Source organism: Podarcis muralis, chromosome 4, assembly GCF_964188315.1.
Source record: "Podarcis muralis chromosome 4, rPodMur119.hap1.1, whole genome shotgun sequence".
NCBI lineage: Eukaryota > Metazoa > Chordata > Lepidosauria > Squamata > Lacertidae > Podarcis > Podarcis muralis.
This window is the reverse complement of record NC_135658.1, coordinates 15,309,803-15,324,310: the sequence shown is the minus strand read 5'-3', so window position 1 is coordinate 15,324,310 and position 14,508 is coordinate 15,309,803. Positions and strand designations below refer to the sequence as shown.

The window sequence follows — 14,508 nt, the reverse complement described above, 5'->3', positions numbered from 1 at the left end:
AGTTTTTCTCCCTCTCTCACAGCTCTAGAACTTGCAGACATCCAATGAAAGCGAATCTTGAAAGATTCGGGGCAGATAAAAGCGGGCCCGTAGCGCAGTGTGTAGTTAAAACAATGGAACTCACTGCCACAGGATTGGCAGTGATGGCCACTAGCCTAAAAGGAGAATTAGACAAATTAAGGGAGGAGAAGGCTATCCATGGCATAGGAGCCAACTCCTAGGGGCTGAGATCCCTTTGCCCCCCCCATAAAATATTTGAGCGCCCCCCCCCCAGTTGATAGACATTGCCATTCAAATGCTGTGCATGGACAGCATCATGTGATCAAGTATGCAGGGCGAGGCTTACCTAAAGGTAAAGGAACCCCTGACCATTAGGTCCAGTCTTGACCGACTCTGGGGTTGCGGCGCTCATCTCGCTTTATTGGCCGAGGGAGCCGGCGTACAACTTCCGGGTCATGTGGCCAGCATGACTAAGCCGCTTCTGGCAAACCAGAGCAGCGCACGGAAACAACATTTACCTTCCCGCCGGAGTGGTGCCTATTTATCTACTTGCACTTTGACGTGCTTTCGAACTGCTAGGTTGGAGGGAGCAGGGACCAAGCAACGGGAGCTCACCCTGTCTGCGGGGATTCGAACCGCCGACCTTCTGCTCAGCAAGTCCTAGGCTCTGTGGTTTAACCCACAGCGCCACTCGCGTCCCTTGAGGCTTACCTGCCCCCTTCCAGAAAAATATTTTATTCAAGTTGGCTTAGCACCCCTGTTGGAGGCAGCAACGCTTATGAACAGCAGTTTCTGGAAACCACAGAGCTCCTGCGCTCAGCTCCTGCTGGTAGGCTTCCCAGAAGAGGCATCTGGTCAACTCCGGTGAGTCCAGGATGCTGGACGAGATCGAGATGGGCTGATCCATCAGGGCTCGTCTTACGTCCTTAAGACAAAACAAAAAAAAATTCCTTCCAGTAGCACCTTAAAGACCAACTAAGTTAGTTCTTGGTATGAGCTTTCGTGTGCATGCACACTTCTTCAGATACACTGAAACAGAAGCCTTCAGATACACTGAAACAGCCTTCTGTTTCAGTGTATCTGAAGAAGTGTGCATGCACACGAAAGCTCATACCAAGAACTAACTTAGTTGGTCTTTAAGGTGCTACTGGAAGGAATTTTTTTTGTTTTGACTATGGCAGACCAACACGGCTACCCATCTGTAACTGGTCCTTAAGACAGTTTTCCCAGGCTGCTGCTGCGTCTGATCCGCACGAAGCGTAAAAAAAGTCGCGCCAAACTTTGCCCAAACTTCTCGCCGCTGTTCCCTCGGTTGGGGATCCTTTGAAGCCATCCCTCGCGACGACCTTGGGCCGCTCTTTCGCTCGCTTGCCAAGGGGTGTCTCCCCCACCCTCCACCCCACCCTCGCCCGCCTCTGGGCCCTCCCCCTCGGCCTGCCTTCCCCTTCTCCCCGGCGAGCTCGCGATCAGATCCTGGGACCGGCGCGCCAGGCAGCTCGCTGCGCAGCGCCTCGGCCGCGCCGTCGGAAGAGGAGGCGGCGGCGGCGGCGAGGAGGGCGATGCAGAAGCCGGCCGGCCAGAAGGAGCGCCTCTACAAGTTGCTGGTCATCGGCGACCTGGGCGTGGGCAAGACCAGCATCATCAAGCGCTACGTCCACCAGAACTTCTCGCCGCACTACCGCGCCACCATCGGCGTCGACTTCGCGCTCAAGGTGCTCAGCTGGGACCCGGAGACGGTGGTGCGGCTGCAGCTGTGGGACATCGCGGGTGAGTGCCGTGGGGGGGGGGGGAGGTGATGGGAGGGGGGAGCGAGGAGCAAAGGTAGGTCCGCCTTTTGACACGGGGTGGGTGCGCAGGGAATTGGGGTGGGAGTCAGAGGTAGAGATAAATCTCTCCACTGATCCGGGCTGGGTGCGCCAGGCGCAAGAGGGGAGAGACGGGGAGGTAGGTTCCCCCCACTCTCTTGGAGTGGGTGCTCCAGGCACGGATGTGTGGCATGCGAGTCAGGAGTAGAGATGGGTCCCTCTACTGACCGGGGGGGGGCGTGTTGTGAGTCCAGTGCTTCCTTGCCTTCAGGGCCGGGCGTGGAATTGCGTGGAGTGATAATACTAGACCCGCTCAGAAGCTGCCTTCTAAACTCTCTGGTTGGAGCCTGCTAAGCCCTACTCCGAGGAGACCCATTGGGATCAATGTGCATGGCTCCACTGAAGTGCGTTGGGTCTCCGAGGGCGAGGATCCCAGCCAAAAACATGGCATGTTTACTCTGTGATCCTGTTGCCCTCAAGGAAGTAATAATAAAATTATTATTAAGTATACTGTAGGGTTTGCAGGCTGGAAGCATTTCCCAACCCCCTTTCAGGAGCTGTGTTCCAAACTTATGGGCGTGATCCAGTTCGGTTGAATCGGTAGTCCCACAGAGTCGAGTGTGACTCACTTCACTGTGTCAGGATTTCAGCCTTCTTGCACTTTCAAGTTTACTTTAGTTAAGAAGCTGAGTTTATGCAGTTTACTCGGTTGTAAGGCCCATGAGTTCCATGCATGTAGCATTGCTGTCTTAAAACACTTTCAAGTTCAGCACATTGAAATCAGTGGGATTTAATTTGGCTGGGTCGCCCCATTAATTAATGGAAAGAGTCTAGCCAGAGTTAAGCACTTTTAAGCCCCTGCTGGTTTTCATTGGAGAGATTTAATGTGTGTAACTCCCTGCCCGGAATCCATGAGACTTTAAAAGTGCTGTAACTGTGGGCGGTTCTATGAGACTCTGTTTTCAAATATTTATTCAATAGTTATTACAGGAGCAAAACAAAAACAAAACAAAACCTCAAACCATTAAGGGGTTTCTTTTTTCAACCTTTATTAGCATAAGTTTAAACAATAAAGGCATACAAAGTCATCCAAATACATTTAAGACTCCAAATACATAAAATATATAAAAAGGCTCAGTAGCCACCGCTGAAGATATCAGACAACTTTAGATTTAGTTTTAAAAATCCCGGCTAAGTATCCCAAAACAATCTTGGTAGTTTCAGGAATATCATCCCTCAACAAGTATTGGGTTATAGATTCTTTATGTAACTGTTTAAATCACACACGCCCATCCAGTTTATGATAAATCAAATTTCCATTGATTTCAGTAGGAATCCAGATATCTAGATCTCTCTACTCTAAGGTAAGGCCAATTGAGTTAAATGGCACTTACTCCCAGATTAGTGTGTGTAACACTGCAACCTTAATAAAAAATTAAAAAATAGTCCAGTAGCACCTTAGAGACCAACTAAGTTTGTTGTCCAGTGTATCTGAAGAAGTGTGCATGCACACGAAAGCTTATACCTAGAACAAACTTAGTTGGTCTCTAAGGTGCTACTGGACTATTTTTTAATTTTTGATTTTGACTGCATCAGACCAACACAGCTACCTACCTGAATTGCAACCTTAAGTATATGCATCATCGCTTCCTTTGAAATTAGGAATGCTTAATCTTGGTTGGATGTTGCCTTTAGAATGCAAACTCTTTGATGCAGAGGCCTTCCTTCTGCACTCATTATTCTAGTTGTATTCATAGGTAAAGGTAAAGGGACCCCTGGCCGTTAGGTCCAGTCACGGATGACTCTGGGGTTGTGGCGCTCATCTCGCTTTACGGGCTGAGGGAGCCGGCGTACAGATTCCAGGTCATGTGGCCAGCATGACTAAGCTGCTTCTGGCGAACCAGAGCAGTGCATGGAAATGGCATTTGCCTTCCCGCCAGAGCGGTACCTATTTATCTACTTGCACTTTGACGTGCTTTCGAACTGCTAGGTTTTGCAGGAGCAGGGACCGATAAATGGGAGCTCACCCCGTTGCGGGGATTCGAACCGCTGACCTTCTGATCGGCAAGTCCTAGGTTCTGTGGTTTAGACAACAGCACCACCCGCATCCACCCGCTGTATTCATATGTCACAGTAAACAATAGTTAAACAGCTTACCGTGAATGAAGAGATCGCTCCCACTTCACTTTTCCCCTAGTGCAAGTAGGAGCACAAACCCTAGTTTAGTGGGATTGTGGATTGCTTTACTCCAAACCATGGTCTCTTCCAGGCAACCTGATTTGCTTGCAGAGAGGTCCAAAAGCAACTTTTTGCTGAGCATCCACTCTCAATTTGTTTTGGGGAAAGTTAGATGACATTATGTCAGCAAGTGTCTTTCCTTCTCTCAAAAATCTTGCTGTTTTCTGGGAAGGTGGTTTGTTGTACAAGAGCTCCAAACCAACTTTATTCGTGCAACCTGAGTTTGCCTGTACCTGACTGAATCCCACCTGAAAATAACAACAGTTTGGAAGTTCCCCACAAACTGATAAGCCAGGAACAAACCACAGCTTCACCATGAGTCACCATGACTTCTGGGTTAGATGTAACGCTAAACCATGGTTTGTCGCTTGTACTAGGGAAGGAGCTTTTTCAAATAACAATTTACTATGGCTTTACTGTGGCGCACAAAAACAGTCTCTCTGAAGCATGATGTACATTCTGTAAGAAGCAAGGATAACAAGGAAACCGGATGCCTTCATCTGTCCCTGTAGGTGTGCCCCCAAAGGCTGCTCCATTGTCCCCTGAGACAGATGGAAGCCAACCAGCCAACCAGCCATGGATCCAACATCTGGGGCTTCCACCGGAGGGAGAGAATAGACCATTTCAGATGGTTTCTACCTCCCATCCTGCTCCAAAGGGGTCTCCGTAGGGATCTGCAGGAGCAAGTGATGAATATCACTCCCCCCTCTCCACCCACAGGAACGTCCAAGTAGTGGAGACCCTCTCTAGGCAACTCTGGATGCAACCCGTTTATGTTTCTTAGATGCCCTTGAAAGTATAATGTGCAAATGGGGACGAACCTGTGTTTGCAGCACTTTGTGGGGCTGCAGTCCTCAACTGCTGCTCTAGACTAGAGAGTGAGCCCCACTGAATTCAGCTATTGGCTCTGCCTAGGCTTGCACAGCCAGGGGGCCCATTTCAAAAAATGCTGAGCTTCTACCCAGCCACCAACCCATTTGATAGAGCTGAAGCATGCCCAAGAGCATAGGCTCTCTGCATGATCAGAATCTTTACAAAAGTCACATGCTTTTTAGCTGCCACCCTCATTTTGCCTCAACCACATCTCTAGCAACCAAGGAAAAAGCACGAGTTCATTTTTATTGCAATAAAATAGCCCTCAGATAAATGGATTCTTCAGCAATCATCATGTTCTAGGCCAAATCGCTGCAGTACATTGTTGCAAAAAATTAAAAACCAGTTGCCTTTGGCCCTTAAGAAGAAGAAGAGTTTGGATTTGATATCCCGCCTTTCACTCCCTTTAAGGAGTCTCAAAGTGGCTAACCTTCTCCTTTCCCTTCCTCCCCCACAACAAACACTCTGTGAGGTGAGTGAGGCTGAGAGACTTCAAAGAAGTGTGACTGGCCCAGTGTCACCCAGCAGCTGCATGTGGAGGAGAGGGGAATCAAACCCGGTTCACCAGATTACGAGTCCACCGCTCTTAACCACTACACCACACTGGCTAAATATAGGAATGGTCTGTGTCTGCCTCCTGAACTGGGTCTGCTGAAGCTTACCTGGATGGGCAGGATGGTGCTGAGGTTGGGGATGTACATTTGCAATGGGGGAAGTACTGGAGTGGCTCTTTGGGACAGCCCTGAACTCACCCCCACACCATCCAGGGATGCTGCAGCAGCACCTGTGTTGAGAATCAGCTCCACAGCCCAGTCATACCTGCCACTCCCACTTACACAGGAAACTTCATACATAAAGCATATTACAGTGGTACCTTGGTTCTTGAACTTTATCCGTTCCAGGAGTCCATTTGAATCCCGAAACCGTTCAAAAACCAAGGCTCGGCTTCCGATTGGCTGCAGGAGCTTCCTGTACTCAAGCAGAAGCCGTCTTGGACGTTTGGCTTCTGAAAAATATTCGCAAACCGGAACACTTACATCCAGGTTTGCAGCGTCCAGGAGCCGATTTGTTTGGGAGCCAAGCTGTTCAACAAGCAAAGTACAACTGTACTTTGTAGTTTCTGCTTTTAATTTGGTGTGTTGACTTTACTTGCCAGTGTTGCCCTGCTCATGCATTCTACAGAATTCTTATGCTTAATTTATTCTTTTTGGCCACCGATGCACAAGACCTCGGGGTCCGCATCACATGTCGCAATATATTGTAGTGCTGTGGCCTATTACAGCATTGTCACTGAAATATTTATCCGATAGTTGTTGTTTTTAAAACAATTTGTTCTACTTTTTTTTTCCTAAGTGGTTTTTCTGTTTTGCTGTAAGGATTCTCTTTCTCTCCTAACTGCACCCCTGGCCATTCCTTCAGTGCCATGTCAAGAAAAATATGTTTTAGAGGCATGCAGTAACTGCCTCTACGAAAACAACAACAACCTATAACCCAGTATTACTCAGATGAGGGTTTTGCAAATAAATAAATAAAATGTAGCTACAGCTTTAATTTCTTTAAACTCTCCTCTTACTGATTCCCCCGCCCTGTCTCTCCCTAGAATTACATAAAACGAGACCAGGGAAATAAAATTCCTAACGTTCTTTTGGAATTAAAGGATTTTAGGTGCTTGTGCTGCGCGTTTGGCAGGGCCGAGACGAACAATAATTATGCAATGGTGCCATTTGCATCTCATCCCTTTGACATTGTGCACACATACCTGGCTTGTTAACTGCCTCTATACCTCTAGAATCCTGCACTAGCGCTAAGTCTTTAGCATTCTTCTTACATTGCACTGGCGGCTACCGTGGAACTCCTTCCCACGTTCCTGCATTCCTAAGTGAAATCTCCGGCTATGTAGGAGGAGTTTGCCTAGTTGCCTATTCCTATTCCGCTGTTGCCCCGCCCACGGAAATTACTCACGTGGGGAGGAGTCACACCGTTGCCTGTTCTAATGGAGGCTGGTATGCAGGGAGGTGGGGAGACCAACAGTAGGCGAAGCCAAAGCCAGTGTCCCATTTTCCCATGCAAAGCAGCCTTCTTTCAACTCCACCTGACCATCTTGGGCTCCTCTCTTGCAATCAGGCAGAAAGAAAGAGCCCCACTGCACCGTCAGCTCCCATGCCACCAACATAACAGAAAATGGGCGTCTTATCTCTGCATGCAAAAGTGCAGGATAGTAGCTTGTATTTGCACTTGCTTATGGTGTTTGGTGTTTGAAATGGAGGCAGTGAGAGATTTTACTTTCTTGGGCTCCATGATCACTGCAGATGGTGACAGCAGTCACGAAATTAAAAGACGCTTGCTCCTTGGGAGAAAGGCGATGGCAAACCTAGACAGCATCTTAAAAAGCAGAGACATCACCTTGCTAACAAAGGTCCGTATAGTTAAAGCCATGGTTTTCCCAGTAGTGATGTATGGAAGTGAGAGCTGGCCCATAAAGAAGGCTGATCGCCAAAGAGTTGATGCTTTTGAATTATGGTGCTGGAGGAGACTCTTGAGAGTCCCATGGACTGCAAGAAGATCAAACGCATCCATTCTTAAGGAAATTAGCCCTGAGTGCTCACTGGAAGGACAGATCCTGAAGCTGAGGCTCCAATACTTTGGCCACCACATGAGAAGAGAAGACTCCCTGGAAAAGACCCTGATGTTGGGAAAGATGGAGGACACAAGGAGACGGGACGGCAGAGGACGAGATGGTTGGACAGTGTTCTCGAAGCTACCAGCATGAGTTTGACCAAACTGCAGGAGGCAGTGGAAGACAGGAGTGCCTGGCATGCTCTGGTCCATGGGGTCATGAAGATTCGGACACGACTAAACGACTAAACAACAACAACATGGTGTTTGGAAATCGTAACTTGTAAGAAGAGCCTGCTGGATCAGGCCCGTGGCTCATCTAGTCCAGCATCCAACCAGATGCCCGTGGGAAACCCACAAGCAGGACCTGAATGCAAACTCACTTTCCCCTCTTGAGGTTTCCATGGAGGCAGAACATAGTCATCATGCCTACTAGCGACCATTGACAGACTTACTCTCCATGGTTACATCAACAGCCAAGGCGACATTTTTCCACCTTCGCCGCATCAAGCAGTTGGTCCCTTACCTTTCCCGCCCTGACCTAGCCACAGTGATCCACGCGATGGTCACCTCCAGGCTTGACTACTGTAATTCCCTTTACGCGGGGCTGCCCTTGAAGCTGTCCCAGAAACTCCAGCGGGTGCAGAATGCAGCAGCGAGGCTCCTCACTGGGTCTCTGCCATGGGAGCATATTCACCCAGTGCTTTTCCAGCTGCACTGGCTCCCTGTGGAGTACAGGGTTAGATTTAGGGTGCTGGTTTTGACCATTAAAGCCCTTCAGGGCCTAGGACCCTCGTACCTATGGCACCGCCTCTCCTGGTATGCCTGACAGAGGACCTTAAGGTCCATATATAGAAACACCCTAGAGGTCCCACACCCCAAGGAAGTTAGATTAGCCTCAACCAGAGCTAGGTTACAGACGCCACTAACCCAGAAATATTACCTCGGGTTAAGAACTTTGCTTCAGAATGAGAACAGAAATCGTGCTCCAGTGGCGTGGCGGCAGCAGGAGGCCCCATTAGCTAAAGTGGTGCTTCAGGTTAAGAACAGTTTCAGGTTAAGAACAGACCTCCAGAACGAATTAAGTACTTAACCCGAGGTACCACTATAGTTGTTTATTTCCTTGACATCTGATGGGAGGGCGTTCCACAGGGCGGGCGCCACCACCAAGAAGGCCTTCTGCCTGGTTTCCTGTAACTTGGCTTCTTGCAGTAAGGGAACCGCCAGAAGGCCCTCAGAGCTGGACCTTAGTGTCCGGGCTGAATGATGGGGGTGGAGATGCTCCTTCAGGTATACAGGACCAAGGCCATTTAGGGCTGTAAAGGTCAGCACCAACAGTTTGAATTGAGCTCGGAGACGTACTGGGAGTTCTACTGTTAGCATGATTACTATTATTGGGGAGAATTGTAGCAAATGTTAACAACCTGAATGCATTAGAATAGCAGTGCTATTAAAATGCTCTCTTTTATAAGTTGGATAATATCTAAAGGGAAAGCATCATAGACACACAGGAAGCTGCCTTACACTGAATCAGACCATTTTATCCAGCTTAATATGGTTTACACTGACCTACAGCAGCTCAGAGGGTTGAAAATGGAGCCTTCTGAATCAAAACAGATGTTTTACCGCTGAGCTATGGCCCTTTCCCCATGACTTTACAACCCTTCCAATTTGTGCAAGGAAGACTAGTACAACAAATCATGTGCTGGGAGATCATATGATGTAGCTTTCAGGCAGATCGCTAAAGATTTGGAAGTAATTATAAAAAATGCTCTGGATTTTAATGAGCTGCACAACCTTTGAATTATGCCACAGGGCAGAAAGAATTACTGCACTGTATTTGCAAGAGCAGAGTTGGAGTGGGCAATGTTTTTGGCCACATGCACAGGTGAGTGGTTGTTAGGGATTGCACACTCATGTGTGTGCGCACACACACACACACACACACACATGCACAAATGTATGAACCCTTCCCTTCTCTGTCTCTCTCTCTCTCATGCACAAACCACTTATGATTTGTGGAAATCATACTTTGTTATTACACCAGAGCTGGCCAGCCAAGGCTTAGTGTTTCTGATATAATAACAAACTACCGTATTTTTCGTTCTATAAGACGCACCAGACCATAAGACGCACCTAGTTTTTGGAGGAGGAAAACAAGAAAAAAAATATTCTGGAAAAAATATATTCTGAATCTCAGAAGCCAGAAGTGATCCCTCTTGCTGTTCTGGCTTCTGGGATAGCTGCACAGCCTGCATTCACTCCATAAGACGCACACACATTTCCCCTTACTTTTTAGGAGGGGAAAAGTGAGTCTTATAGAGCAAAAAATACAGTATGTTTTCCCACAAAAACAGAAGTAATGCAGAATATAGAAAACGAGAAGGGACAGAGATGGGAAGAGAGAGTACACATACACAAAGTAAGACTTAATGGACTTCACATTACAGGTGAGCTATGTTTGGACATGGAACACCGTGGTTGGTTTTCTAAAGTATGGTAAGCACAGACCCTGGTTTGATGTGATATCTGAATTGACTTGAGTCACTGTCTCACACCAAGATCTCATTTAGTATTATTCGGCTGGTTTGCATGTGGTTCTAAACCATGGTTAGCATGGTTCTAAACCGTGGTTAGCACCATGTGGATGAACCTCATCGAAGTATCAGTTTTACACACTCCTCTATCCTCCTTCAAGCTGTGTGGGACAATGACCTCTGCTGAGCTTACTTGCAGCTACAAAGGATGCTGGCTATGAATACGGGCTTAAATCAAGCAATGGTTTGTTGCTTAACAAGCCAACTTCAAACCATGGGTTATGAAGCTGGCTAGTTTAAGTAGCCATTGTTTCTTGCAAACCAGGATAATTCATTCTCAAGGAATGCTGAAAAGTAAACTTGCCAGAGTCTGTCCTAGTTGGCTTTCTAGCCAGGCTTTCTAATGCTTGTTTACAAAATGCTGAACCAGTTCATTAAATTTTTGGCTACTAACTGACTCAGATACAGTATATACATTACTTTTGTAGGGCTATAAGCTTTAATGAGTACAGTACAAACATTAAATTTAGCTAATTGGTCAGTCATCTAAATAATTGGTTAGGTCGGACAATCCAATTTTTGGTCATTATTTGGGGTGGTTGCTGCGGGAAGTTGAGGTTAATTTGGTTCTGCTGTAATAGAAAACAGAAAAGAGAATATCAAAGATGTCCTTTGCATCTAAGGGATTGCTTTTGTTAATTAAATTGCAGCTTATCTTAATCTTCCGTTGATATCTCAAAAGGCAACTCTATTAAGATTCCAGTACTATGAAAATGAATTTACATTGAATTGATTCAGTAGTTGATTAATTGGTTAAAAGACCATGGGGAAGAGATTTTCAACTGCAATCACACGGGATGTGGGATGGGTATTAACAGTTTAGCCATCCCACTAGCTCAGGTTGAGTGAGAATACTTACTATTAGCATGCACAGTCTAAATACTAGTGTGTATGTTAATGACAAGTCTCTCTCTTTTTCATCTTCCTCTTCTAAGCATTTTAATCTCTGTGCCTCACATGGAAGCCAGCCTCTGTAATGAATGGATGGGTTCATTTCCCATGCCTGCCAGTTTCCTCTTCAAAAACAGAAGCCTTTGGGAACCCAGAGATACTCTTCAAGGGCTTAGAAAGACTGTAAGGAAAATATGAGTATTATTATGCATTAGTGTGGAGAGCATTAGAGTGTACCTTTTCTGGAGCGCAAACGGGTTGCATGCAAAAGTGAGATAGTCATGGCGCTTTCTTGGTCAAGGTCCCCTGACAGAGGCCTTCTTTTTGTAAAATGGGGGAGGGGTTTTCTTCCTTACCTCTCACAACTGGGAACATGCTGTGGTTCATGAAAAATGCCCTCAGCATCCAAGCACCAGAGGTTGTGTTGTGACACATGGGGAGCCATCCACTGGGAAGTTCACAGGTTATCTGTTTCATTTTATTTATTTAGGCACTTAAACTCTGCCTTTTCAAAGCAAAAAAAAGAAAAGTCTCCGCAAAGCATCTCACAATATTAAATGGGAATAAAATGCAGTTTTTAAACAGTAAAAAATTAATATGGCCAACCATTAGGGTAGTAAGAATGGGACGCGGATGGCGCTGTGGTCTAAACCACTGAGGCTTTTGGGCTTGCCAATTGGAAGGTCAGCAGTTCGAATCCCCGCTACGGGGTGAGCTCCCGTTGCTCTGTCCCAGCTCCTGCCAACTTAGCAGTTCAAAAGCACACCAGTGCAAGTAGATAAATAGGTACCGCTGCGGCAAGAAGGTAAACGGTGTTTCTGTGCGCTCTGGCTTCAGTCATGGTGTTTTGTTGCACCAGAAGGGGTTTAGTCATGCTGGCCACATGACCCGGAAAGCTGTCTGTGGACAAACGCCAGCTCCCTTGGCCTGAAAGTGAGATGAGAGCCCCAACCCCATAGTCGCCTTTGACTGGACCTAACCCTCCAGGGGTCCTTTACCTCTTTACCTTAGGTTAGTAATATATTTAAAGCATTCTTGTGCCATTCTAACAGACCTGGCTTCCCTCCAAGATTCTTGGGAGTTGTAGTTTGCTAAGGGTGCTGCAAACTAGAGCTCTGTGAGGGGCAGCACCCCTAACAAATTACAACTTCTGGGATTCTTTGGGGGAAAACATGTTTGATAACAAACTAGGTGAGAGTGTTTTAAATCTATGGCATGGGTGTGGCCCCATTGCTTTCAGTGGAACTACCCTGAATATGGGTATTGCCTAGTACAACCCCTGAAAATAAGTCTCTGAATCTCCTTGGCATATACAAGAAGTGCAAAATGACCACAGTTCACATCAAGGGGCTTACTCTGGAAGACTTTCCCTGGTTTTGTTAGTGGAAGGGCGGAACTACTTTGATCCTCCACCATAGGCATCCGAAATCACTTGAAGAAGAAGAAGAGTATGGATTTGATATCCCGCTTTATCACTACCCGAAGGAGTCTCAAAGCAGCTAACATTCTCCTTTCCCTTCTTCCCCACAACAAACACTCTGTGAGGTGAGTGAGGCTGAGAGACTTCAGAGAAGTGTGACTAGCCCAAGGTCACCCAGCAGCTGCATGTGGAGGAGCGGGGAATCGAACCCGGTTCACCAGATTACGAGTCTACCGCTCTTAAGCACTACACCACACTGGCTCTCTTGAGATTGCCATGCCCTCAGCGGCGTAGCGTGGGTTGTCAGCACCCGGGGCAAGGCAAGTAATTTGCGCCCCCTAACCCGGGGCAAGGCAAGTAATTTGCGCCCCCTAACCCCTAACCTGCCGCCGCTGCCAGCTTCTTGCTGCTGCCTGGGCTGGGGTATTTACGGTAAGGTAGCCACGGCGGCGGGTCCGTGTCAGGTGATCTGAGGCGAGTTGCCGCCGGCGTTGCCGCCCAAACGACGCCGCTTGCCTGGAGGAGGAGGGCAGAGAGGCGAGGAAAATGCAACATTGCCCAGCAGCTGCAGCAGCAGCAGCGGCGGCGGGGCTGTGAGGAGGGGCTGCCTGGCGTGCCCTCTGCGGCCCTGACGCGCGGGGATCGCGGCGAGCGCTGAGAGCCGCTGTCAGCTCGTTGGTTCCGCGAGACATGGGGCTCTGCTACAGCCTGCGCCCGAGGCTCTTCGGCAACTCCGGAGGCGGCGAGCGCGCCCCCCCCAGATGTTGCGCCCAGTGCGGCCGGCACCCCCTGCACCCCCCACACTACGCCACTGCATGCCCTCCCTCTCAAGGGGCTGAGCTAGCCATGACAGGGGGAAACCTATGTGAAGAATCAGTTCAATTCATTCATCACTTTGTTGCAGCGTGCAAGGGGTGGAGAAGTTAAGGATAACAGAATCATAGAATTGAAGAGTTGAAAGGGACCCCAAGGCACATCTATTCCAGCCCCTTCAATGCAGGAATCTCAACCAAAGCATCCATGAGGGATGGCCGTCCAATTTCTGCTGAAAATCCTCCAGTGTAGGAGAGTCCAACACCTCCTGAGGGAGTCTGTTTCCTCAGAAAGTTCTTCCTGATGTTGAGTCAGAATTTCCTGTCTTGAAACTTGAAGTCATTGGTTCAGGTCCTACCTTCCGGAGCAGGAGAAAACAAGCTTGCTCCATCTTCCATGTGGCACCCTTAGGAAGATAAATGGTAAGGCTTCACTGAAAGTTCACGTGGTCTTTATTTCAACCATTCAAAGGGCATAGGGGGCAAATCAAAGATGCTTCTGAAAAGGGGCAGCGGGGAACATGATGGTGGTGGGGTATTGGGTTTCATGAACTAAACGAGATACAGTGGATGCTCAGGTCGCGAACGTGATCCATGTGGGAGGCACATTCGCAACCCGCAGCGCCGCATCTGCGTGATTTAGTTCTTTTGCGCATGCGTGAGCACCGGAACCCGGAAGTTTGGCACAGTGCACAACCCAAAAATGCGCAACCTGAAGCATCTGTAACCCGAGGAATGACTATATCTTCTTTTCGGCTCACAAGTGTTGAAAAATCCCATGCTCACTCACAGTAGACTGGGCTGTTTGTGGGCAGACTTGCAGCCCAGAAGCACTTTCCAGATTCAACACATGGCACCATGTAGAGGCCTGTCCACTCTGTTCTGTCCCCTTCCATATAAAAGAGGTGCGGGTGGGGGGAGTCCACTTTTAAAGAGAATGAAACTTTTGAAGAAAAAATTGGGGTGAGGTTCAGCACACAACTAGTATATAGAGTCTTCACCCATTTCCTTTTGCAATTCCTCTCTGCTAGAATTTAGAACCTCTCTCTCTCTCTCTCTCTCTCTCTCTCTCTCTCTCTCTCTCTGTGTGTGTGTGTGTGTGTGTGTGTGTCTGGCAGACCTCTGACCTCTTGGGCCAAAAGGGAAATGCAAGATTTATTTGAACTTTTTCACTCCTAAGAATTCTTCAGCCCTCTTCATTTCCCTGCAGAGGTCTTGCAAAATTCACTGTGCGCAATTTTCTTGCTGTAAGCTAC

The 14,508-nt window shown here is 47.8% G+C and overlaps 1 protein-coding gene across 1 annotated transcript in view; it reads left to right on the top strand.

The window, feature by feature from the left end:
- The first annotated feature begins 1,426 nt into the window (after positions 1–1,426).
- Positions 1,427–14,508, top strand: part of RAB38 (RAB38, member RAS oncogene family) — a 35,283-nt gene continuing 22,201 nt past the window's right edge. The window contains exon 1 of the mRNA XM_028726022.2: positions 1,427–1,767. Within this exon, the coding sequence (XP_028581855.1) occupies positions 1,560–1,767 (208 nt within the window). The 5' untranslated portion in view covers positions 1,427–1,559. The remainder of the gene's footprint in view (positions 1,768–14,508) is intronic.